At 33.5% G+C, this 27,404-nt stretch overlaps 1 protein-coding gene across 12 annotated transcripts in view; it reads right to left on the bottom strand.

Moving 5' to 3' along the window:
• The window catches only part of BIRC6 (baculoviral IAP repeat containing 6), a 236,286-nt gene that overhangs the window by 116,103 nt on the left and 92,779 nt on the right, over window positions 1–27,404 (bottom strand). For 9 of the 12 annotated variants that reach the window (XR_001389958.2, XM_087436940.1, XM_087436939.1 and 6 more), the window contains 20 exons: window positions 26,737–26,924; window positions 25,585–25,917; window positions 25,248–25,347; window positions 23,050–23,264; window positions 22,449–22,657; window positions 21,775–22,121; window positions 20,927–21,146; window positions 20,281–20,414; window positions 19,417–19,554; window positions 17,534–17,661; window positions 14,043–14,174; window positions 12,716–12,931; window positions 11,937–12,120; window positions 11,147–11,302; window positions 9,350–9,483; window positions 8,546–8,699; window positions 6,367–6,483; window positions 4,344–4,498; window positions 3,714–3,840; window positions 1,072–1,182 (listed from right to left, as the gene is read on the bottom strand). Coding sequence is in view for 11 of the 12 variants with exons in the window: in XM_087436940.1 (XP_087293066.1) it covers window positions 1,072–1,182; window positions 3,714–3,840; window positions 4,344–4,498; window positions 6,367–6,483; window positions 8,546–8,699; window positions 9,350–9,483; window positions 11,147–11,302; window positions 11,937–12,120; window positions 12,716–12,931; window positions 14,043–14,174; window positions 17,534–17,661; window positions 19,417–19,554; window positions 20,281–20,414; window positions 20,927–21,146; window positions 21,775–22,121; window positions 22,449–22,657; window positions 23,050–23,264; window positions 25,248–25,347; window positions 25,585–25,917; window positions 26,737–26,924 (3,498 nt within the window). In the remaining variant the exon portion in view is untranslated. The remainder of the gene's footprint in view (window positions 1–1,071; window positions 1,183–3,713; window positions 3,841–4,343; window positions 4,499–6,366; window positions 6,484–8,545; window positions 8,700–9,349; window positions 9,484–11,146; window positions 11,303–11,936; window positions 12,121–12,715; window positions 12,932–14,042; window positions 14,175–17,533; window positions 17,662–19,416; window positions 19,555–20,280; window positions 20,415–20,926; window positions 21,147–21,774; window positions 22,122–22,448; window positions 22,658–23,049; window positions 23,265–25,247; window positions 25,348–25,584; window positions 25,918–26,736; window positions 26,925–27,404) is intronic. The other 3 variants (XM_014781256.2, XM_014781250.2, XM_014781235.2) reach the window with 2 other exon arrangements.

Raw genomic sequence — 27,404 nt, forward strand, 5'->3', positions numbered from 1 at the left:
CCAAAATAAATTGAGGCAAAAACTATTCATTTTTGCGTGTACCAAGGTTGTACACTGTTAAGTGAAATACAAGCAACACACCAGTTTTCTAAACTGAATAAAATATCCTTTGAGTTCAATCTATCTTCAGTATGAGATAATGATGCTTCTGATCCCCTATTAAGAAAATATATTCCACATGAAAAAATGGAATAGCATTTTATGCTAAGCAATGATCTAAAGTAATATCTTTATCAATGTGACAGAGCTTTCTATTTAATGAAATTAAGCCCAAAAGAATGGGGATGAAATCCACCCACCCGTTGTCACAATCTACGGATGCAATGAAGATTTCAATTCACAAACGGCTAGCCCTTGCTCTCTAATATGAACTTTGATCCCTACACCTCACAACAACCTCAAGAATCCCAGATAAAACCTAGAACTAATCATGAAAAGTAAAACTAATAAGCACTATAGAAGAAAATGTAGGAGAGTATCTTCATGACTTTGGGATACAGAAAGCAATAAAAGTTCCTTTCTAAGAAGGTTCAGAGATTATTTTACCATCTTAACTTAAATGGGAAAAAGGGGCTGGGGGGGTGAGGAAAGTAGGAAACTTAATAGGACATTAGAAACTGAGAAAAAACAATTATGTTCAGTGAATATAGGATTCAGATGTGAAAAACAAAACCTGAGGAATCTAGTCATATATGTTCATGAATATTATAATAAATCATTTTAAGTGCAAAAGTACTTTAAAAATAATAAATAACCACCATAAAACATAGACTGACATTAAAGATTTGATTTTGTACTCTAAAAGTAATCAATTTTATTTTAATAACCAGTTTTCAGATGGTAAAAATATGATTTGAACTTGATAGATATATCAGAGTATTTATACTACCAAAGTAAAGAAACACAAAGGATAAGTAACACAAGAACAAATTCAGAAGAGACATATTCATAAAAGGAATTCAATCATTTTCACAACTATATTAATTATTGGAAAAATCTTTATTAAGAATTTGATAGCAAGAATAATAAAGTCTATGTCAGAGATTTAGAGGAATAAATTTTCGAACTTACGATTAAGCGGCATGTTTGTCATGAGCGTTAGACTATGAAGCACAAGGCACCACGTCCGGAGCAAAGTATTGGGATACCAAGCTAACACTGTGAGAAAGCTAGTTATTGATGCTATGTAAAAAAGAGAAAAAGCAAAAATTTTTACTCAGAAAAAGCAAATGTTTACTAAGAATTAAAAACAAAATAAAACTAATTCAAAAATATGACATTATTTCTTTAAATCAACTCACTACTTAGTATCCTCAAAACATACAAATGAAAAGAGTTCCTCATTAAATGTAACTAAAGCATTAATAGTCAGTAACATATTATGGCTAAGTTTAAAGCTCAGCCCATGACACAAAAAATAACATGTTATCACTATAAATTTGTTGTCCTTTCCAAACTACAGGCATTGCTACTGCAACACAATTTGTGTTTTACATTGAGCAAAACCAAAAATTGAAAATAATAAGGCATCCTGGAAAAACAGGGATGGGGTACACCATTCAAAACCAATGCAACTTCACAACAAAAGCACAAACTGAAAAAACAATTAGGTCACTTGCAAGGCCCAGATAAGAAGCACCTGTGGCAGCTGGAATAGCCAAAAAAGTTATTCAAAATACACAAACAGGGGCGGGCTCCATGGCTTAGCGGTTGGGTGCACGTACTCCACTATTGGCGGCCCGGGTTCGGATCCCTGGCGCGCACTGACACGCCGCTTCTCCGGCCATGCTGCGGCCGCGTCCCACGTACAGCAACTAGAAGTATGTGCAACTATGACATGCAACTATCTACTTGGGCTTTGGGAGGGAAAAAAAAAAAAAAAAAAAAAGAGGAGGAGGAGGATTGGCAATAGATGTTGGCTCAGAGCCGGTCTTCCTTGGCAAGAAGAGGAGGATTGGCATGGATATTAGCTCAGGGCTGATCTTCCTCACACACACAAAAAAAATGCACAAACATAATACAGTGCCCAGACTGTGTCCTTAAAACTTCCTTTAAAAATGGCTGATTCCAGATGTTAGGCAGGAAGTATAAAGAGTCTGGAACACCTATCATACTAAAAGCTAATAAAAATAGTCAGGTACCTCTAAATAAACAAAACCAAAAAACCCTTAAAAATGGAGCATCTTACTGGCCACAAATGGCAGAACTCCAGCATCAATAAGCAAAAGAATTGTAATAGAAACATAAGAAATATTTTTAAATCCATGAACTTATACAGATATTTATTAAAGACACTAATTGATTATGAATGTAGACTTCTTGTGAATCAATTCATTTTAAAACTACTTTCAAAAAACAAAAAATTTATAGCAGTTTTCCTGCCTCTATTATACAAACTGTACCACCAGAGGGCGACATAGCAGCACATGAAAGGAAGTTTCTCTTTATGGAAGTGTTTCAGCTAATAAACGAAGAAGGAATGACAGAAATAGACGATCTTAATTTTGAAACATCTAGTGAACTTTTAATGAGCCTATGCATTAACCATTAGTGGTACCTGTTAACATCATCAAAAGAGAGACAACCTATGAAATTGCCTTTTAAAAAAGAAATCAGATTAAGCTCCAGGTCTAACTACTAATTTACAAGAAATACAGAGGACATCATGGAGATACAATCACTAAAATCAGGATCCTGGGAATCCTGGAAGACAAACAACTAAACTTCTTTGACAAATGACTTTGCAGGGGGATAAAAAAGACATGGAGGGAATCTTCACAGATTGAGGGATTTAAGAAACACAATTAACTTAAATGTGTAGACTTATTTCAGTAAACATTTCAAATAAACACATTTTGTAACATTTGAGACAACTAGAAATTTGAATACTGACTAGACATCTGATGACAGTAACGAATAATTATTTTTTACTCTTCTGTCTACTCTTCTTTATGTTTAATGTCTTTATAATAAAGTTAAAAATAGTGATGGGAGTAAAATTTATAATAATAAGTATTAATACAGTGGATAAGATGGAAACCTATTCATTAAAGCAGGGCTGGCTCTTGCTGAGACAATGCAGATGTAAGTGGGACCATGAACAAGTGTGGCTGTCACTAAGACTGCAAGACAAGCCATGTGAGAAGCGTGCAAGATATAGGATATGCCTCTCTAGGGAGAAAGCACCAGAAACAGGTGATCGTTTTCACTTCTCTTACAATATAACTAAGATAAATTCCTGTAGCCAAAGCTGAACATTAGTTCTATTCCTGTTGAAGGATATTATTCGAGTCCCACTATTCCCACATATTCTTGCACTTGCCAAGAAAAAAATCAACTAATACAACTTTTATAGGAAATTGAGATCCTTCTCCAATTTACCAATTCCCCCAGAAGTTAATTTCACTCTTTTAATTAATTGCAACACCAGCTGCAACAGAACAGCCTATGAACAAGACAATATTTAAAGGAAATACAGCATAAAAATTAACAAAACGTTGTAAATTTTAGTTGCACACAGGCATAAGATAATACAGACCAGAGAATAAGAGTTTTCTCTTCTCTTTCCTGCTAATTAAGTCAGTGTATAAATTGTTTTTTCACTAAAACATTATAACCCCAATAACAAAGATTATGTATATATTAACCTAATCATGACCTTTTAAAATTATTATTTATGCTATGTTAATAATTTTCTTCCTCATAAATCTTACCCTGATTTAATGAAATGACAGGTATTCGATTAGCATTATACAAAAAAATGTCTGCTCCATTCTCTTTGTTTCCAGATGAACTAGAATTCAGGCTCAATGTGAGCCACAATTGGAGAAGTGATTCCAACTGAAAAAGAATGAAAATTGACAAGAAAAAAAGTACCTATTATATTATGAAATATCATTTAAACAAGAATCTTATGTATGAATCCTTATGAGTAAATAATTGTTCTATTAAATACTTCTGGTTTTAATAACTTTAATAACTTCAATTCAGTTGACAAGCAAACACATCCTAAAATTCCTGATGAAACAAAATTTAACTGAATTAAAATTTACAATTTATCTAATACAAATGTTTTTCTAAGTTACAAGAGGTGATTCAAGTCTTTAAATACAGTTGTATGTAAAATATATAGTTGAAACTAAAGCAGTAAAGCTTAAAAATCATAAAAGTTATAAATGACCTATCACTGAGGAACTGTGGTTATCAAAGTATCTCCAATATTTTTCCATCTGAGTATGATAAAGAAATCATCCCTGTAAAGTTGAGAATGATCTTCCTAGTTATTTTCATCTTTTATTAGGCTAGCAATGTCTAAAAATACACCATTTCTCCTGAAGTCATACCTGAACATGATGGACTTGAAGCATGGAAAAAAGTTTGTTGAAACAAACATTTAACATTGGGACAGATGATAACTGTATAATAAGCTGGTTGGGTTGGTTCGCTGCTTGTAAACCCCCTAGAAGTGAATCATCTGTTCCAGTGGGAGACTGTGATACTGAAAATTAAACACAATTATTATTTTATACACAAAGTATCAGGAGAAACGTTAACTAGCTATTAATATCTATAGGTAAGTAAAGATCTTTTTTTAAAAGAATTAATATTGAATTCTTTAAAGTGGTTGATCATTTTATTATTTGAAAACTTGTTTTTACATTACTTGAAAGTCAAAAACACAACTACCAAAGAGAAAAGCTCTCAAATTCACAGGAGCTGTCCACCAAGAGAAAAGACTCTTACTCTCTAGTAATTTTTATTTTCAATTTTTTTCCTAATTAATAAAACAGGAAAAGAAAAGGGAGAAAAAGACGAATCTTGACTAATTCTTGAGAAAGTACTTCTAGAATAATCTAGACTCTAGTCCATTGATTCTTAACCTTGACAGCAGATTAAAATTACCTGGGAAGCATTAAAAAATTCCGATGCCCAGGTCACACACCAAGCTAACTAAATGAGTATATATTCATGGGAAACAGAGATGTACAGGGCCTCTTAAGAGAGGTTTCTCATTATATTTAGAAAGTTATTATATTAAAAGGAAGACAGAGTTCTGTGCAGGACAATAAGCAAAAGAAAGAATATATTAAGAGAAATAGATACAAATTACAAAAGGATCTTCTAATAAATTGTCTTAAACAAGAAATGTCTAACAAAGAAAAGGGCTATTTGGGGCAGCATTGGGTTGTCTGAGATCACAGAGAGATATTACATATTACATACCATATTACACAGGCAATAAGATACAACAATATTAGTGTAATTTAGTGTAATAATAAGTAGTGTAATACTAAGATTATAGGACACTAGACCATTTTTTCTGTTTTTCTCCTTTTTCCTATACCTTCTAAGGCAAGAAATAAATAAAGATTGCAAACCCAAAAAAATTCAATTTAACATAGGAAGATCTAAAAACCCAAATTTCTCTACTGAAATGGATTGTGAACTCTCCTTAACATGAGAAGAAAGACATAATGCTCTTCCTAGGTTCTAACTAGTATCTACTCTTTTACTCACCATGCCCCAGAGAAGGTGAAGTGATTCGTAGGCCTAAGAAAAATAAAAACATCGCCACCTCCTCAGCACAGCTCCTCAATCTTTGTCTTTGAGAGACAGATCATCTTAACTGTACTCACCCGACAGGAGGAAATCCACCCAAGTCTAGCACTAGCACTGTACATTAAGGTTCAGCAAACTATAGCCTGATGGCCAAATCTGGCAGGTTGCCTGAGTCTATAACATGGTTTCTCTAACAGCCAAGCCCATTCATATATGTATTGTCTATGGCTGCTTTACTGCTACAAAGTCAGAGTTGTGTAGTCCCAACATACACACTATGGCCCAGGAAGCCTAAAATATTTACCATCTGGTCCTGTATTATAAAAAGTTGCCTTTCTTTGCTATAGATAATTAAGTAGTAAATCCTCTCAATTCTGCAGTTCAATTAGGCCCATCTGGCTGTCACCCTTACCTAGGTTTCTATTATAGTCTTTAAAGATGATAAAGATGTTACTACTAAAAAACCCACTTTATCATCAATTTGGATATAATGCAATGAACTTCGCTAGGAATTTCATTACCGTCACAATACCACAGTAACAAAAACATGACTCAGGTGTTTGGACTGAACTTAAGAGCACTACATGGAGGTATTTTGTTCCCCCTCCACTCTCCTGATTTGTTAATCTTTGTCTTATTTCTCAACTTGCTACGAACTTAGCAAGGGAGAGGTTATATATACCTAGCCCACTCAGACTCACACCAGACATGGAATTTAAAAATCTGTCCATGCTGAGTGCACCTGAAAATAATCAAGAGATAAATTATTCATTGCAATACACAAAGAATGGTGATTTTTTTACTTACATGTAGGAGATGTATTTGTTAATGCCTGTAAAATGGAATCTGCTTCCAGGGTAGACATCATTTTCAACATAAGTTCTGCTTGTTGTTCAAGTCCAACTTCTAGGCGAGCATCTAGGGCTACAGAAAGCAATTAAAAGAAAAAAAAAAAAACTATTTGCTAATTATTATTCATGTCCTACTTCCTATAATAAAATGTTGACATCCAAACCCAAAATAGGGCGAAGAATGTATCCTCACATAAGAACAAGCATGTGGTATCAGAGCCACAGTAGGTAACAGCATCTGTGCAAAGCAGGCTAGAGATGGGAGAGTGGATATACAGACAGAGGTGGATCCAATAAGTGAAGTAATGATAACAGAAGCAAAAAAATTAAGGATAATGAGAACCAGGCTCCTCACCATCAGAGAAAAGATATATAAATATGGAAAAGGAGAAAACTAAAATGAAGCCTATGGAGTTAGATTACACTCAGATTAAGTGACGGATCAATGTGAACTCATGGCATTCTTTACAGATAGACTGATAGACAGACTGACAGATATAAATATAGACACAAATGTGTGTACACACACACACACAGTTCTCTCTCTCTCTTTCTCTCTCTAAATGTGTCCACCAACAGGGCATGGAAACAGCCACCAAAACAGCAATAAGTATATCTAGCACCAAGATCTTGGTTTCTTAATTACATTTCTCCAACAAAAGGTTTTGAAATACCCTTCTCCTCCTTGCTGAAGTGGCTAATTCTCAGTCTGGGGAAGGGACAGCAAATGAAGAGCCTGGGTTGTCTTGTTGTACCAGAAAACAAGGAAGTACTCAAAGAAAGATGAGGAAATGTCAAAAAGACCAGCTTAAAGGAGATCGCACTGGTCAAATCCAGGTCAATTTGAAAATCAAAATAAATAATGACAACTGTGAATATACTGAATGCCATGGAACTATATATTTAAAAATGGCTAAAATGATAAATTTTATGTTATTCATATTTTCCCAGTAAAAACTAACAAACCAACAAATTAATGATGACAAATTATAACCCACTGAATAAAACAGAAAACCATGGGTCTATTCAAAACTAAATGAATAATAAATTTTTTTAAAAAAGAACAGTTTCCAAGTACTACTCTGCCACCCCACCCCCAAAAAATTTTTTTACAAAGGGGAAAAGACTAACTTTACAATGGGGAAGACTGGCAGGCACCTCCTTAATCAGGTAATTTAAATTAAAACCACCAGTAGTGGGAAAAATTAAAATCATGAGCCACCTAAAAAGATGTCATAAGAAAACCTGAGTATTACACTTTTGTGACATTTCTGCCAAAGATACAGGACTACAGTCTAATCACGAGGAAATAGCATACAAACCCATAAATTGAGGACCATTCTATAAAATAACTGGCCTGCAATCTTCAGAAGCATCAAGGTCATGAAAGTTAACTCTGAGGAACTGTGGCAGGCAGAATAAGATTGAAGAAACACGACAACTAAATGCAATGCAGGATTTTGCACTGGATCCTTTTGCATAAAGGACATTAGACACAACTGCTGAAATTTGAATGGGGTCTGAATGTTAGTACTAATGTTAATTTCCTAATTTGGATGGAATGTGCTTCCTCTTAATGTGTTTATGTAGAAGAATGTCCTTTAAAGCAAATAAAACAAAACAAAAATAACATGAGATTAGCATCTTACTCCCAAATGGGTCAGAATAACAAACCTTCCGTGTATTACACTTGCAACTTTTCGGTAAATGTATGATTGTTTCAAAACTTAAGAAAAGATTTTATTAAAAAAAAAGTCAGATATATTCTACATGACTACAAGAGAGCAAAAATAATATTCAACGTGGTTTCATTCGTTTACAAATAAAATACAAGTCTATTATAAGAATAAAAAAATAAACGAAAGCACAATTAATTAAAATCACTGGCAAATCCATATAACTCATGAATATATTTTGCTAGGTGTTATTTTGAGAAACAAAAGAGGGACCATAAATGGAAGCTCCTCCAAACTGTCTGACAGAGAAACATACAGCTCTGAATGTCACTCTCACGGCATACCTGTGATACTAAACCCTCTCAGCATATACTCAGGCTTGATTTCTCAAGGGAAAAAGTATACAGAAATTTAGGATTTAAGAATAGCATATGCCTTAAAATATAAACACACACTTACCCTGAGACACTGAAACACTAACTGTCTGCGATCCATTCTTCTCTGTATTTGCTGGTGGCTTTGCTACAGGAATTCCAAGACCTCCAATGTAAGGATTGTAATTGTAGGTGCCATAATCAGCACCCCAATAGTCATACCACGTGCTGCTTATTGGCTTAAAAGAACAGAAATAAACTGAGGTTTATTTTTGCCTCTTCACTAAGAGTGACATATTATTTACCTTATCTCAAACTCAAAACAAGGCTACAAAATAAACATTCTCCCCACCCTTTAAATTCCCAAATCTTAATGATTTGTAGGAATGGCTCAGTAATATTCTCTTCATTTTATATGAAAATCTAAAAATACCTTATTTATTTAAAACCTGAGAGATAACTGGCTTCCTTAATAAAATCTCTTACACACAAAAAGAACCAATATAAAGTATTAGGGGTATATCTCCTTTAGAAAAAGTTGAGGCTAAGACACAAGTAGAATCTGCAATGAACTTGGCTTGGGTGAGTTTAAATTCTACTTAAATGTTCATAATCCATAACTTTACTTCCCCATACTTATCAGCGGTTCTTACTAACATATAAAATAATATTAGTGGCTATATTAATAAAATGGTATGTTTTCCTTATACTATTTCATTGGTATTATAAAAAAACTACTACAGTACTCATAGCAATTTAATATATTTCAAGTACACTGAATAATGGGTTCCATTTGATGATAAATACATATACTTTCCTCTTTTAAGTAATAAACCAAAACTATAAGATGAAAGATTTTAATTGCAAAGAATACTCTAGTGTATCATACCTTAAAAACTTTGGCTGCAAGAGGATCCTTTTCCAAATCAATATCTAAAGGATCAATGTCAACTTCCATTAGATCTTGAAGTAGCTCAAGATCAATCTCTTTATCTTTTTCCAAAGAGGAAAGAGGAGGTGCACCTTCAAATAATTGAAAGTGATTTTATTGGTGGAATATATAACATAAAATTTAACCAATATATTGCTTTTAATTACAGAAAAAGTTATTTTACTTGTATGTAACATGTTTGTTTATACTGATATTAAAATCTCTAAATTTTTATACCTGACAATTAAGCATTAGTAAGTATGCAATTATATCACTATATAACACACAATTAGAAATACCAGTGCAATATTTGATTTCCCAGAGAAAAAGACCACAGGATCAGCCCTTGTTGAATCAAGTTACATAAACTTTGCTATTAAAAATAATCATTAACCATTTCTAGAATGAATAATAATATTAATTTTGTTACCTCCAATATGTACTTCATTATGTTACATCCTATATATCAGGAAATGATACCCAGTATTAAAGTGAAAAGCAAAGAAAATTTAAGTTATAAGACTGCTGCTGGGCCGGCCCCGTGGCTTAGCGGTTAAGTGCGCGCGCTCCGCTGCTGGCGGCCAGGGTTCGGATCCCGGGCGCGCACCGACGCACCGCTTCTCCAGCCATGCTGAGGCCGTGTCCCACATACAGCAACTAGAAGGATGTGCAGCTGTGACATACAACTATCTACTGGGGCTTTGGGGGAAAAAAACAAATAAATAAAATAAAAATTAAAAAAAACATGCAAAAAAAAAAAAAAGACTGCTGCTATTCACGTTATTTTTCTATTATGAGTTAGAAATTATTTTGCTCTCAGATGTCTCCAAATTCTTAACTGGCTTTCTATGCCTTACAATCCTTATCTTTCCATCCTTCTCAGCCTCTTATTCAAAACACATTTGTAGACTGCCTAGAAAATGAAGATTAATAAATCAAATTTCCACCCTCCAATAAATTAACAGAGGTTCAGAGGTAAAGGTACACACTACAAAAATTGAAACAACTACAACGTAAGTGCTATCAGAGATAATCAAAAGTGTAAGGCAGCACCAATGGCAGTCTTCAACATTGCTAGTGGTGATGGAAAAAGCTTCTTGGAGGACGGCATGCTTTAATGTGAACCGTAGATTAAGAAATTCATCATCCAAACAAGAGGAGGAAGTCTATTCCAGATAAAGGAATATCAGGTAGAAGGGATAAAATCATGAGAGAATGTAAGATTAAGGTATCACAAATGGTTGAAATGACCACAGCATCTGGCATATATAATAGCACAGCAATTAAAACAGTCTTGAAAAGTAGAGAGTATGCCACGAAGAACTGTGCATGCTAAGATACATGTATAGTTTTCAAAAAGGCAGAAAAGAAAACAAAGAAAGAAAAAAGAAAAAAATACACCAAAAAAAAGTGGATCTTAAAGAACAAGAGCTTTTACCCTTGCTATCTTCACCACTGCATATCTTGAACTGTTTTCTAGGCTGTACTTTCTTTAACATAGCCAAATCAGACCATATCAAAATAACTAGGACATTACGAAAGGACAGTAGTTTATTATAATGAGCATTCATTTAGAGAATCAAAGCAAAACATATTTTTGTGGAAAATAATTAATATGGTTACTAAGGCCAAAGACCTAACAGAAAAATATAAAAATTAATTTTATACTTCACTAAAATTCTTAATTTTAAATATATTTTCATTTAAAAAAAGAGCTAAAGGATGTTTAAATAAAACATAATTCAAAGAATGTACCTGTTATATCATGTGTCAAAGGTTCATCTATAGTTTCCAGCAATTGAACTGAAGACTGCTGAAGGGAGTCATCAGAGTCACCAGCTGTTGCACCTACATCCTCACCCACTGTTCCTTCCTCCATGGCTTCTGCAGCTACTGGAGCCAGCAATTCTCCTGTATGTAAGGAGACAGTCCTAACTGCTTTAATAATTTATAAATAGACACCCAAAACATATTAAAGCATATTTTTTCCTCTAAACTGATAGCATGTATGCTCTACCAACTATAAAAGATTCTGAGGCAAATGAGTTCCTACCTACCTAAGGAAATACTAGAACCCACTGCATTACCTTCAAATGGTAAAGATAAGTAGCCAGCAGAAAACACAAAATGTGTAATATGAACAAGGAGTTATAATCATTTTACGTATATTAACTTACTTATTCATCAAAACAACTTTATAAGAAAGATACTTTTATTTTCCTCGTTTTATAGATTAAAACAACTGAGGCACAGAGAGTACCTTCCTCAAGGTCACACAAAGAACTAGTAAGCAGCCCACTGCTGGTATTAACGGTGAAGCCAACCAGCTCCAATATCCCTTCACGTTTTAACAACCTAACTCCTCCATAAAGACACATTTATCACAACTGTCAACATAAATACAAAAGTAATTCTAAATGGTTCCTACTGCTATAACATTAAAGAGAGCTTTTATACTTTTGGGGGTTACAGTTTCCTTTAAAGATTAGTCTAGCAATAACATGCTAATTTTGACATACCCTATGAAAAATAAATCCTGACTAACCTGCTAAAATATCCTGTAGCATACAAGTTAAGGAATACTGAGCCCAAGCACCACCCCAAGATATATCTCCTCTATTGAAGTCAGTTCCAACCAAAAGTAACAGCAGTCTTTCCAGTTGGGGTTCATTCACAATCTCACATAGATGTATAGTTGGCCTCGTGGCATTCGCAATGCGTGCAAGAACCTGTAATACATTTCATAAAATCATATACTTAAATAGCAATTATATATGTTTTATCCAAAAACAAAGTATTGGAGTAACAGTTTTCAATAATGAGATATGCTTTTGGTATTAAAAAAATTGCTTGACATGGAACACAAAAGAAATTAATTTCATGGATCAAATATTAAAATCTGGTTAAAAATCTGGGATGAATAGTTAGAAATAATTTCTATAAACAATGAATACACTACAGAGAAGCCTTCAGGGCATTAAAACCCCAAAATTACTATAATTTGACATTTATTTGCATATTTCCTATTTTAATTAATAGAAAAAAAGTAGGTTGGAGATAGATATACCCATACTATCTACATTTCAAATCTACATTAATCTAGTTTTAACCAGATTAAAATATAAATCAGGTCTCCTGAGAAATAAGTGACAAAATATTTTTTAAATCTTTCAAGGGACAATAAAAAACTAAACTGCATAAAAGGAAAACCAATAAAATTACTATTATTTCTCTTAATCAAAAATCAATTAAAAACTGCATTCTTTCTTCTTTCTCTTACCCTCTAAGTCTATAATTATCAATTATGCTTATTAGTTTACTTACCTTACAAACAAATAATAACAGATCTGCATGACATGTAAAATCCATGGAAAGGAGAAACAGGACAAGTTTCTGGACTACTGAAATACAACGTTCATGGGCCAGAGTAAATGGAAGTGGTTCTATCTCTGGACTTTCTTTTGTCGTTGTAACTTCTGTGTCTAAATTAGAACGGGACCATTCTGCTGTCCGACGTAACCGAATTAAATCCTTAAAGTGCTGTACACAGAAATTTACAATATTTAAATCAATGTTTATTGAATGAAAATTCTTTCAGTACAAATTTATTTATGAAATGAAAATATTCACTCAGAAAACTTATACTTCTAAAGGACAAAATTTTTAGGTAAACCGTAAGCTTCAAAAAGCAAGATTATTAAAAGCTATACTGACCAATAAACCTAATGTCCTATTTTAGAGTAAGGTATAGGATATACAACAAAATTTCAGAAAAGTGAAATTCTACAGAAAGGCTACATTAGGTCAAATCCAATATCTTAAACGTTACCAAAAGATCCTAAGCATAATTGACAAAAAGTGGAAGGTAAAGAAACCTATAAAACTTCAAGTATAGAGTATTAATTCAAGTTATTTCAATATCTGATGAAAGAACCATAACTTCATTATTTATAGAAACATAACACACAAACTTGGTTGCTACATATAAATGTTATCCCCCAATATTAAAAAACAAATACAGGAGCTGGCCCTGCCCCGTAGTGGTTAAGCTCAGTGTGCTCCACATCAGTGGCCCGGGTTCACGGGTTTGGCTCCTGGGCGCGGACATATACCACTTGTCAGCCATGCTGTAGTGATGACCCACAACAAAACAGACGAACACTGGCACAGATGTTAGCTCAGGGCTAATGTTCCTCAAGCAAAAATTAAAAAAAAAAAAGAGGAAGACTGGACACAGATGTTAGCTCAGGGTGAATCTTCCTCAGCAAAAATAAATAAATAAACATATCAAATTATTTTTCAAATTTTATATACAAATCATTGAACTTAATGTTCACTTAGAAGGGACCCATTAGGAAAACTCTACATTTCCTTGAGTCTTTTATCTTCAATTTACTGTAACACAATTCACTTTAAAAGAAATACACTAGAAAAACACTGTAAGTCCACATTGATCAGGTACTTCCTTGAGTTAAAGCTACCTTCCCCCCTAAAAAACCATTTAGAATAGATTTTTCTATTGATGAGAAAAATAACATACATTTAAGCTACCTAATCATTATTAAAATTGCTTAACTACTCAAAGAACTTAAAATACTAAAAAGGAAAGTAACTTTTTTAAGATAATTACTGTAAAAAGTACAGATCATACCTTTGAAGTAGCCTGCTTTAGTTTTGCTTGCTCTACCAGCAGTTTATATGATGATCCTTTGTTACTTTGTATTTTTTCCTTTTCCATCTGTTCCACCAAGGCCTTCTGTTTTGCTTTTAGTAGATTAAGTTGCTTTAAAAAAAATAAAAAAGTTAATCTAATAGCTAACAACGTTAAAAACAACAAACTAAATTATAATTCTCCTCATAAACAATTCCCTGAAAGATCTAGTTTTAACTGTGTTGCTGATAGAAAAAAATCATTTCCAAATTCCAACCACAAGATCTCTCCATGTTATAATTAAGAATTAATCAATTTCTTACCCCTGGGAGAAGCAAAATAACAGGAAGATTTTCTCATGTAAGCAACTCATGAGATTGACTGATAGACACTTTTTAAGTAGAGGTTAAGAACTGTTTTAAATATATGGAAAAATATTTTTATTGCACAATATTCTTAGCTTTGCTTTTACAGAATTCTCTCTCAAGAGTAGTACATTTTTTGGTATGTCCATGTTTTTTATTAAGTAATATTTTTATTGAGATAACTGTAGATTCACATGAAGTTTTAAGAAATAATACAGACATCTCTTGTACACTTTACCCAATTTCCCTGATAACATTTTGCAAAACTACAGTGTAATATCACATATAGTATAATATCACAATATGGTAATGACATTGTTAGAATTCACCAATCTTATTCAAATTTTTCCAGTTTCACTTGTACTCATTTCTGTGTACGTCTGTGTTTGTGTATTTTAGTTGTATAGAATTCTACATGTGCTGGTTCATGTATCCACCGCTACAATTTATACCAAACAGTTCCATCATCACAAAGTTCCCTCAAATTGTCCTTTTCTATTGCCCACACACCATTCACGTTGCCCACCAACCTGCCACCTGCCCCATCTGCCGCATCCCCAACCCCTGGCAACCACTCATCTTTAGCAATGAATCAAGAGAACAAAAGGGAGAAAAAAATCTCTGCCCAGAAAAGCCTTAATAATCTGTTGAACGACTTCCCCATATATCCATATATGCAGAACATTACTCTAAATAGAAAGTCACTAGAAAGTCAGAACCATAATTATAAATGAATAATTTAATTAAGAACTTAATAAATCTACTTTTCAAAGAATATTTCCTAAATTTCTACTATTGATACAAATATTTATCAGGAAAAAAGCAATAATATTATATTATAAAGAAATATCCATTTGGCCATTATCTCCAGATATGAAGATAAATGTATCCTAAGTTAAAACCAACACACACATGTATGAAATAATCAATATGTTATGTGAACGTGTAAAGAACTACTACAAATCAGTGTTTTCAAAAGATTGTTCCAAAAGTTCTATAATTAACATATACAACAATTACAATCAAGAAAAAATATAATCCTTAATTTATTTTGAAACAACCAAAACTTAGTAATTTAAATTACTGTACAAAGACATTTTTTTCTCTAAACTACCTCAGAATAAGTTGGCAAGCTGATGACTAATCAACCTTGAATACTTTAGTGTGTTTCCTAGAAACAAGAACCTTCTACAAACCATAATACAACCCTCCAAATCACAGAATTAACACTTGATGCACTATTACCAACTATTCCTCAGACCTCATTTTAAGTTTTGCCAGCTGTCCTAATAATGTCCTTCATAGTCAAGAATAAAACTGCAATTTTTTACTAAGAAAAATCCACTGGGTTATATTCTAGGTTTATTTTCCATCTTCATATCCTAAATTAAATACAGTAAGCACAATATTAAGTGCTCAATAAATTTTAACTGGATTTGAAAGGATGCAAAGTAGTACCACCTAAAATTACATAAGAATCTCAAAAAGAAAAAGGAGATGAGGGAAAGATTCAGATCAATTTTCTTGCAAAAGGTTGAATAGTTAGCTCACAGCTGAAAAACACAGAAGTGAAAATAAACAATTTATTGCTAAGTCACTTTTTAAAAACAACCCAAAGATCTCACAAACTTGCCAGATCCTAAGGGTTTTCATATAAAATCTCACTTCATCTTAAATCAATTATATAAATATTTATTAACAACACACTAGGCTCTGTACAAGGTATCAAGGATATAGTATCTCCTGTAAGAGGAAGAGGAAGACACATTTCAAAAAGTAATTATAATCAAGTACTGGCTCATAAGAATCTGACGACAGCTGCACATTCACTTCCACAAAGTGAAATACACGTCAAATAAATTTTAGGTGTAATTTCAAGAGAGATCATGGAACTAATTGAGATAGAAACCACAAGAATCCACAGGTATCTTGCAATAAAACCACACTCTAACACATGACATCTTCTGTGAAAGAAAGAGTGATTAGCTGAGTGTGTGTGCTGTACATGCACGCATTTGCACACTGAAGAAGCTGAGAGAGGAACATATATGCATATTTGTTTATGCTTTAAAAAGGAACAATTGAAGAATAAAATAAAAACTAAAGGGTTCATCAACAGGAAAATGGATAAAGAGATTTTGGAACATTCAAAAATGGAATAGTCATCAGGAATAAAAAAGAACAACTGATACACTCAACAATATGGGGGAATCTCAAAAATATCATTTTGAGCAAAAGAAGCCAGGCATAAGAAAGCACATTTCATTTTGAGCAAAAAAAGCCAGACATAAAAGAGCACTCTACATGAATCCTAACAATACTTTAAGAAATCATTTACTCACAGTGAAATGCACAAATCTCATGTTAACGAAATTAAGAAATCCCTGTAAAAAATTCTGATGAATACAATGAAAGGAAAAATATAGGATACAAGGGGAACGTATCGTATGAGTTATGATCCTAATTTAGAAAGGGAAGACCTCTTTGAGGAAGTAAATATGAACTAATGCCTGAAAAATAAGTTAGGTTATCCAAGGAAAGGAGTAAACTATGTGGTTGGGTGGGAGGGAGCTTAGCACATGCAAAAATCATGGATGAGAAAACTGGTGTGAGTAGTCCAGGAACTCAAATTCAATATGGCTAGATCAAAATTCAGACTGAAAGTTAGAGGACCAGATGATAGATATCCTAAAAGGAGTAAATGTTAAGGAGTCTGACATTAACCCAAAGGTCAACGGGAAACAATTAAGAATTTAGAGGAGTGATATGATCAGGTTTGTATTTACAAAGAACTCTCTAGAGCAGCATGAAAAATGGATTGAATTGAGAAAGAACAAACACAGAGAGGCCTTTTGACTACGCAAAGGATATTTATGGCCTCACTTAGAACGGTAGTAATCGAGATGTGAAGAGGTAGACAGTTTTTTAAAAGACACCACTAAAAATCTGTAAACTACATATTGTTGCCATCTTACAAATAAGGAAACTCAGTGTCAAAAGTATTAAATAATTTCCCTAAGTTAAGTAGCTCATTAAATGTCATATCTAAGATCTTATGGCAAGTCTTATGCAACCTCCAAAGCAATGTTTTCAAACATTAAAATTCAAAAAAGTATTGAAAATTACCTGTTTATGATGAACTAGCTGCTTTCTGATTTTTCTGGAATATAATCTATCAAGGCTACTGCTGCCTTTGGAAGACCTATTTATGTTCTGAGTGTGCAGATTATTGTTAATAAAACTCCACTGGTTACCTGTAGGGCAAGGAAAGTTTTATTAATAATTCTGTTAAATGTGATTTTAAAATACTTTTCATACTCAGAAAACACAAAATTATAAATGTGTCAATCATGACAAAGTATTTTTAAAGGAAATTAAGGAAACCACTGTAAAGAAACTGCTAAGAAGATTTGACCCTAGAAAGGTTAACCTACACCCTAAGTGACTTTAAGATAAGAGGTCTCTCTGTCTCCCATCTTTCCTTTAAGATAACAGCCAGTTATCTCTACAATTGTTTAATATTAATCTTTGTATAACACAACTTTGATAATGTCAGTTGATTCTAACAAAAAGAAATGTTCACTACCGGCTATTTCAAACTCAAATGCTTTTGTGCAGGGAAAGGGTACTCAGTAATTTGACTTAATGACTGCAAAAAGAAGGCTGAATAAAATTCTCATTTTTTGGAATCTGTTCAGACTATTCTTTAATTGTCATTCTTCTGCTCAATTCAGCTTAATAACACACTTTTTTTATTTTTGTGAGGAAGATCAGCCCTGAGCTAACATTCATGCCAATCCTTCTCTTTTTGCTGAAGAAGACTGGCCCTGAGCTAACATCCGTACCCATCTTCCTCCACTTTATGTGGGATGCCGCCACAGCACGGCCTGACAAGCGGTGCGTCGGTGCGCACCCGGGATCTGAACCCGGGCCGCCAGTAGTGGAGTACGTGCACTTAACCGCTACACCACGGCACCTGCCTTAATAACACACTTCAATCCAAATTGTTTGTTCATGTCTGCTTAGCCTAAAGATATCTTTAAGTTCTATTCTCTACTATTCATTTGTCAAGTCAGTTCAAATTCTTCAAACCCTAAAAAGTCTTCCACCAATGTGTTTCCATAGTACCTGAATGATATAAATAAAAACTAAGACCTCCAATGCTATCTGCTATATTCCAACTTTATATTGTTGTTGTATTTAATTTTATGTCTTACCTCTATATCCTATAACTGAGTAAAGTAACCCACAGACATATTTTTTTTAAAAATAAGACAAATTTCCTGTACATGAGAAGAATTCTTACCCTCTTCCTAAATATGATGTGCACCATAAAGAACTGATTCACTTATAAAATCATCTCAAGAGATCTTTTTTTAATACTAGGATCCTGACAATTGAAAACTCCAAATTTTATGGCATTTATTGGCTGTATTTACATATTAGATGCAGCTATTTCAAATCCTTCATGAAAAGTCTTATGAACTTGGAAGAAGGGAAAAAAGCAATTTGTCTTGCAGTTTGATTTCCCTTAATTTTTAAATTTTTCTGGGCCTCTAGCTTATGGAGAAAGATTACAACTCAAAAAAGATCTGGGAATTTCTGTATCTAAGCATAAAAGCCATTTGTAGTTAATTAATAGAACTATATACCGGTAAATGGAATGACACACTACACTAAAGTAACAAAACTACAAGAACTCTTTACAGATTTCCTTTTCATAACTATATTTATATGTATGTTATTATAATTATAAAGTGTTTAAATGAGCATAGGGGAAAATCTTATGAAAGACATAACTGTATTTAGAAACTAAAAGTCATGTTCAGACAAGGAGCTTGTCCACAAAGTCCTTCAAAAATAAATCCTATCCTTAGACTCCTGGTAAAGTTAACTGGTATTTCACATAAATTATACACAGCTGGAATCTCCAGGTCAATAGCCAGTTCTGGAACAACTGTATTGACACTCAAAATCCCCACCAATAGATTATCATAAACTTCTGATACCTGTCAGAAACCTCTCTCTGTCTTTACCATTCAAAGGTTTCTTTGCAGCTGCTGCTTCATCCTCAACAGTTGCCACATAATCCAGCAACCTGGACACCAGCATAACAACCCAACTGATCATAGGAATATCTAGTACTCCTATACAGAGATGAGAGGGGAAAAAAAAATAATGAGGTGACTCTAAGAGTCCTAATGAAGTCTGATAAAATAATTACAAAACATTTTATAAAACCAAAACACACCACATCATTACTAACACTTATTTATAATAAGCCTTGAAATTAGAACCTATGGCCACAATTGAGTAACACATTAAATCTAATGGAAGACACAAATGCTTCATGGTAGGAAAATAGATTCCTAAGTGTAGGTTGAATCTAACAGATAACTTTTAAACTAGAAAAACAGGAATAAAATCCTATTCTTAGACTTATAGGTGAGTGAAATAAAATATCTAACTCTCAATTTATAATTCATATAGTCTTAAAGTATGTTCTAAAGTTTTTATTCCAATAATGTTTTTGCTCAAATGCAACTCATTATCAAGAACCAGAACAGCAATAGTGCCTTAAGCTTAAACTTAAATAAGAGTTTGATTTTAGTTATGATAGCATAGAAAAAACATATTACAACAATTTCTAAGTTCAAAATTTAAATAATCAAAAGGTATAGATTTAAAGAGCAATAACCATATGGCAGTCAATCACATGAAGGCTGGTCATTCTAAAAAGTCTATATCATAGAAACATTAACAAAATGTGCAGCAGTGAATATTAAAATAAGTATTGCAGACTAGCCATTTTATAAAAGCAGTATTTATAGAAATCTTATGTTTTTGCTAAAGATCACTGCTTTAAATAATACCTTCTGTCCTCCTATGCACAGGTAACTGTGGCTGAAGAGGTGACAGTAAATTATCCAACAGATTAAGTAAGCTTTCTAATACTCCACTATTACCAAGGGATCTTTGACCAATGCAGGAAAGTAACATGAAGACCCTAAAAAAAAAGATATAATTAAAATACCCAGTATGAATCAATTTAACTGTTCATTTTAAAAATAATTTATACTGAAATTTTATAAAGTAATGATAGAATATTTGGTTCTTAGCAAGATTTGTATCTGGAGCTACGATGTTAAAATTAGCTCTTTTTCAAGCTATTGGTTATATTTTCTAAGTTTATCCACAAGAAATCAGGTAGAGAGAACTGTATTATAGCCTCAAAAAACACACTTAACACATAAGGTAACATGATCTGATAGGAAATATTTGTAAACACAGATCTATAAACTCCACAGATTCAATAAGGAAACTAAAGAATGTAGTCTAGTTATAGCATGTATAATATTCTTCAATGTGCCCTTCACAGGGCATTCCTCAAACTCTGAAAAGACATGCTTCATTTCTCCACACTCAGTATCCACATACACAAGATTTCGAAATCTGAACATTGACTGTGAGAAGCATAAATCACTAATAACAAATAAATGCCAATATTTTCTGACCTACCTATCCTGTGGAAAGATGAGAAGCTGCTCTGAATTGTACAATTCCTGAAGAACATTAGAAAGAAACTGACCCCACCATCTTTCACCACCACAGAGCTGAACAAGTAGAAGACCAGTATGTAATCGTATCTTTGGGGTTCCACTGATGCACAAGTGTTTAAAAAGCTCTTCACAGGCCTGGGCATGAAATGTGCTCTGCAAAACTGCAGGAACAGAGTGTCCTATTACAAGAAAGAAGACAGTAAAAATTTCCTATTTAAGTATATGCTGTAATATCAAAGTCAGCATTCCTAGATATGTTTCTTCTTTACCAGCAAGCAGTACACAATTACATTCTATTTATTGCTATTCATTTATTTACTCCTCGTATGTAGAATTGTAATTGCTAAATATTTGAGGAAGAGACGAATTGGCACTTAAATCAATTATATTTCTTACATGTGGAGTTGGGTGTATCAGATGGCTGTGTGAGCATGTGTGTGTGCATGTGTAATGATTAAAAATAACTCCTGGCTAGAAAATGACAGTTCTATATTAGATTAGCAATTTATTAATAGTTTTTTCACTGCTTCACTTTTAAACAATATCAATTATTTTGCCAGTAACACAATGATGTGGCACATCAATAGCAGAAACTCAAGAAAAGAAATCATCAAAAATCCATTTAAGAAAAACAAATAAAAATAAGGAAAAAAATGAGTTAACCTAAAAAAAATTTCATAAATACTCACATTAGAAAGGATATCAAAATTAACAGTACTCAGGAAACATTAACACAACAACAAAACACACAACAAAATCACATTGAACATATTCCCAGCCTTTAAAATACTTAAGCCAAATACAAACCATTGGAAGAGTGAAGAAGGCTGAGCAAAGTGTCCAATAAATATCTGATGATAGTACGTAACTGCTCTGTGGAAGACGTCTGAATTAAATCTTTTGGATCTGATGTTTCACTCAACATCTTTCTACTTGCACCTAGAGCTACTTTGAGCCTCTGCACTGCATTATGAGCCAAATTAAGTTGAAGCTGCAGCTGAATACAATCCTGATAGGCAGAAAAAACTCTGCTGTCTTCCTCAACTGCCTTGTCTGGCTTTCGCAAAAAATACTGTGCATTGTTAGCACTGTTGAGAGGAGGAAGATCGATACTTTGCAAAAGAGTTTCCAGTCGATGACAAGCTAGATTATACCTATAAGTAAAAAAATAAATGAACAAAATAATTCCTGCCATGTTCTCTTTGATGTGCATGTACAAATACACACTAAAAATTAAATCTCTAAAACATGCTAAAAAACAACCATTAAAAAGAATTAATCAATTGGTAAATACTAAATAGAGACAATTATTTAATCAAATCTATTAATGCCTTCAATATTACTATAATGTACTAATGTCATACTTCCTTTTGTTCTTTTCTATACACCCAAAGAAAGACATTTCTTGGCAAATATACACAAGACATTATATAAACATAGGATTTCAATAAGATTAAAATATATTGCAATTTTCTGCCAACCTGCACTGTATATCCTCCTGTAGAGCAACCATCATTGCTAAATGCTGGTCAATTTCTGGTTGGTTTGCAGATTCCCCCTCTCCCCTTAGAGGATCATGCATTAACTTCAGTTCACTCTCCCAAGGCAAAATATAGGTATGACCATAATAAAATCCTAATGGGATTTTGGCTCTGGCATTTGTACTTCCATAACGTCCAATGACAGTGATCTGAAATGAAAAATTATAAATACATATACACACCCATCTGCAACGATAAAAATCTGAGTAATGTATTTAAAAAGATATAGTTATGGGGCCGGCCCTGTGGCTTGGCGGTTGAGTGTGCGCGCTCCGCTGCTGGCGGCCCGGGTTCGGATCTCGGGCGTGCACCGATGCACCACTTCTCCGGCCATGCTGAGGCCGCGTCCCAAATACAGCAACTAGAAGGATGTGCAGCTATGACATACAACTATCTACTGGGGCTTTGGGGGAAATAAATAAATAAATAAATAAAACTTAAAAAAGATATAGTTATACTTTTTAATTATATGCCTGAATATTTTTCATAACTCGTCAGAAACATGGCAAGTATATCAATTCACTTTCTAGAAGTTCTTTACCTTCATGAATCTACACACAGGAGGTGGTATCAAGTCATGAAGAATTAGTGAATGGGTGCTTATATCAGTGGCCACTACCAATCGCCTCCCATCCACCTCTTCTCCTAATGTCCAAATGTCAATTGACAAGGAGGCCAAATCTCCACAAGTGGGAATCAAGACATCCGTCAACAGTATTGGTCTGCCAAAATCCAAGGTCACAAATCTCCTTGCTCCTATGAGAGAGAGAGCAACAGTTGACAAAAAATGCCCTAAAACGACCAAAAAATACACTCAAATATAGTTTGGAACAGTCATCTTAAAACATGAAATCAACTTACTAAGTAACTACAAACAAATGAGAAAAAAAGTTGGTAAGTAATTATTCAAAACTTTTCGGAAACCTTAATCTACATTAGTTTGAACCCCAAGACTTAAGTAAAAAATATACAAAAGTTTATTATGAAGGCAATCAACTGTACATATAAGCTTAATTAAAAACATTAAAGCAAAAAAATTAAATGAGCAAAAATAATACATAGATTAATTCTATATAGTACCTATCTGCTCATCTTTCAGCCATTTGGTCTTTTTTTTTTTTTTAATTTCACAACTAGATGTATTAATGATAACAAATTGTATTAACTGATTTTAGTTTTCTTAAGCCTCGCTGAACTTCTTATAGAGTTGCATCTTACATTAGTGTTAAGACGTAAAGTAAAAGTATAAGGCACAAATCACATGTAGTCACTACTACCATTAAAAAATCTCTTAGGAAGGTCCTCCGATAGAGACAGACATAGGTTATCTCCAACGTTTTTCCCGCAGCACTGACACAACACTGTCTCTTCAGCTCAGTACCAGATGAAGTAGACGGCTTACTCTTAAGGGCCACACTAAAGAGGTTGTATGCCTTTTTTGTGTAAGCACTAGAATCACACTCAGCATGATCGAGATGCTCACACCAATGAAAGGCAAGAATGATCTGAGAGGAACAGAAGAAGGAGCAGATCTGCATCTCTCATCTCACACACATTTCAGGTAACAAGCTCAATTAGCGAAACAGTATGCAGAATCATTAATAATATCATAATTCTTTTTCTTCTTTATTGGGTTGAGGTGCAGGGCAGCTATTAACCTTGCCAGCTACATCTTATAGTGCAGGAACCCAACTAAATTAAATTTCTAGGACTAGCGCTACTCTTGATGGAGCTAGTTTAAAAGAAAACGAGGCAGTTACCAATACTGTCCTAATCAGGAAAACTATTAAACTAAAAAAAAACATAATTCTCCGACTTAGGGGGCTTATGTGCCACACTCAATTCCACAGATAAAAAAACCAAATCATAGTGTAAACAACTGCTCACATTTCACAAGACTGCACAACAACAAATTTCACTCTAAATGTTTTAAACACTAATGTTGTTACCAATGAATGATCAGTTGGGCAGAAAATGCCATTAAGACTTTTATTATTTTTTTAAAACTCGCTCTTCCAAAGAGGAAACAGCCCCTTGCAATAAAACGAATGTGGTTCAACTGTTCACATAATGAAAAGTGATAGAGTATGCACTATATTCATGTTACTTCCTCCTATAAAACATGCCTAAGGATTTTGTTGAATTCTGCTGCTGCTTAAGCCCAGAACTAAGAGTTGGTAGGATTATAAGTTAAAAATTATCTCTAGATTATTGGTATACATGCTCTAATTGAAAGCACCTATCCCAATCACAGGTTTCTACTACATAAGCATGGTACAAGCTTAGGTAAAATTTGAATCATCTGGAGACCATGAAGTGTTATTATTAATCTTACTCAGTTATTAGAATTAGCAGTAATTCTGTTTGCTATTTTCAAGAAACTGTTCCAATAACAGAATGCTAGTCTTAGGAATACTTCTTTAGGTGTAATTTCTACTGTAATGGTAATTGAACAGCAACAATAGAGGCAGATATGTCAATCAGGCAAGAATCATATACAGATCAAATCCACTATTTGGATAGAATTAGTGAACCTACTTAGCAGCACTCTTCCATTCCACTTGGCGAGCACACAGCTTGAGTTTTATGTAATACTTATTCTTGGTAAAATGTACTTACTCAAAAGCAGATGTTTGCAAAGGTATTTATTTGCAAAGGAAAATCAAACTACAGAATATTGAGTCCTCAAAGGGCTGGCAGACTAGGCAAAAAAAATATTTTAAGTCAGTCAAAGATTACCTGAATGCATTCGCTCTATAATAATGGACTGGTGAGGTGGAGGTTGAAGAAAATGTGAAGCATGAGAAATCGCAAGGGCTAGACCAGAACCAAGTGGATTCTAGAAAAGAAAAAAGTATAACTCTATATTGATATTACTCTTGCTCTATAAAAACTAGTAACCATAATATCATATTAATAGTTTTCATTTCCTGATGTATATTCTGTAATATTTTATAAAAGAATCTAATTTGATATATCAAGTTGGATAAGAAAATTTTGCCTTCTAAAGTTAGAGTATACATCAAAATATTTTTAAATGTCTAAGCGAACACCTATTTAAAATATAATAATTTACCATTCTGGACTTGTTGGAATTTTTGTTATGTGCAGCAAGATTGACCGTTGGGGGATCAATAACTGAGCCGGGGAAAAGCTGTGCAAGTTCGGCATTAATCACAACGGAAACTGCTTCATTGGGTGGGGTGAGTGGTGGAGTCATAAAAAGTGGTGTTGTTTTTGGAGTGGGTGGAATAACATCAGATGGATGAATGAAGAATCCAGGGGCTGCCACTGGGTTGGAAGGCACAGAGTTGTGAACAGGACCTACTGCTGATACTGCTGATGCTGCTGATGCTGCTGCAGCTGCTGCAGCTGTTGTCTGATGTAATTTGGCTTCCAGCTTTGCTTTCTGTAAAAGAAGTAAAAGCAACAAATATAGACTAATCCTGCCTATCTTAATGTTACGTATTAAGTATTGTGTACTTAATACACAATACACGTGGGGAATACTACACGGGTATACATTATGAAGATAAACATGATTAACTGGATTCTAGTTAAATAAAAATGAAATTAAACTAAAAAATGGACTTAACATGAACGGAGTATTTCTTTGCTATATATACTTTGTTAAATATTTGATATAAAACTTTCTAAGTACTGATAACCAGGACTTTCTCAAAGTAAAGGTGGAAAGGAGGTAGAACAAATAAATGTAAATAAGAAAATTAAGTTCTCCTCAAAACTAAATATAATAGGAGGTGGATTCTCATGCCTAACCTGATACAATTTGTCACCTGGAACTGCACAGGTTGCAGTTAGAGCACGATGAAATCTCCAAAACATCTGTTGTTATTACTGAATTTTAATTCACATTAATTTAATTGGTCTTTTAAAATGTTTTAGGTTCTTCAATCCATAAAAACAGTAACTCTTGTAACTGTAATGTTTGACCAAGAATGTTTAAAGAGTAAGAATAAATTTTACTTAAAAATTGCAAAAAAAGATACAATTATATTCCTTCAGATACATATCAAATAAAATGCATTTATATAATTTTTGAAAATTTAAATATATCGCAAAGACGTTACCTCAATTTTTGTAGAAAATGATTAGCTCAGATGGGTCAACCTACTTTCCTTTACGAAAATAACGGTCATTTTTACAGTACTTTTTCAGCTTTTGAAGTTTAGAGACAGCATGAACAAAGAGCCAAATAGTCTCCAACCTGTTGCTGAAGCTTCAAAAGCTGCTGCTGTTTCTCTTGCAGCACCTGTAGCTGTTGCTCGGCTGAAGCCATTGCATGAGAGAGAGACTGCAAAGCTACCTGGGCTGCCGAACTCAGGGCTGTCGAAGCTTCCCCAACTGTCCCAGATGATAGTCCACCTACTGCAGGAGTAACCCCAAAGGAACTCACTGGCATAAGACAAGGGGGAAAAAACAAAAAACAAAAACACAGGATGAAGAAAAGACTCACAGAAAGATATACAATTTTGACACTAAAACTAGTTACTTTTCCTTTTAAAAGATAGGAATCTAGAGATTTCCATTAAGGAAATCTTAGTGGTAAAAGTATATTGATGATAATAGTATTCAAACTTAAAGGATCCAGGAATGACTTCTAAATCAAAGAAAAATTACTATACTTTCGAGTTTAAAAATATTTTGAGCATAGAAGAAATTTCATTTAACATGGCTAAAATAAAAATACAAAATAAGAGTAATCTTATTACACAATTTGAGAATAAACGGAAATTTGCTTTACTAAGTTTTCTTACAATGACACCTACTTCTCCCTCCCCCAAAAAACTCAAAAAAACCTTCAACTATAAAAGAACATCATTTAAACAGACTGACAACACTTATTTTCTCATTGTAAAGCACAGCCTTAGACAG

This window comes from Ceratotherium simum, chromosome 11, assembly GCF_057802395.1.
Source record: "Ceratotherium simum simum isolate JZ-2026a chromosome 11, ASM5780239v1, whole genome shotgun sequence".
NCBI lineage: Eukaryota > Metazoa > Chordata > Mammalia > Perissodactyla > Rhinocerotidae > Ceratotherium > Ceratotherium simum.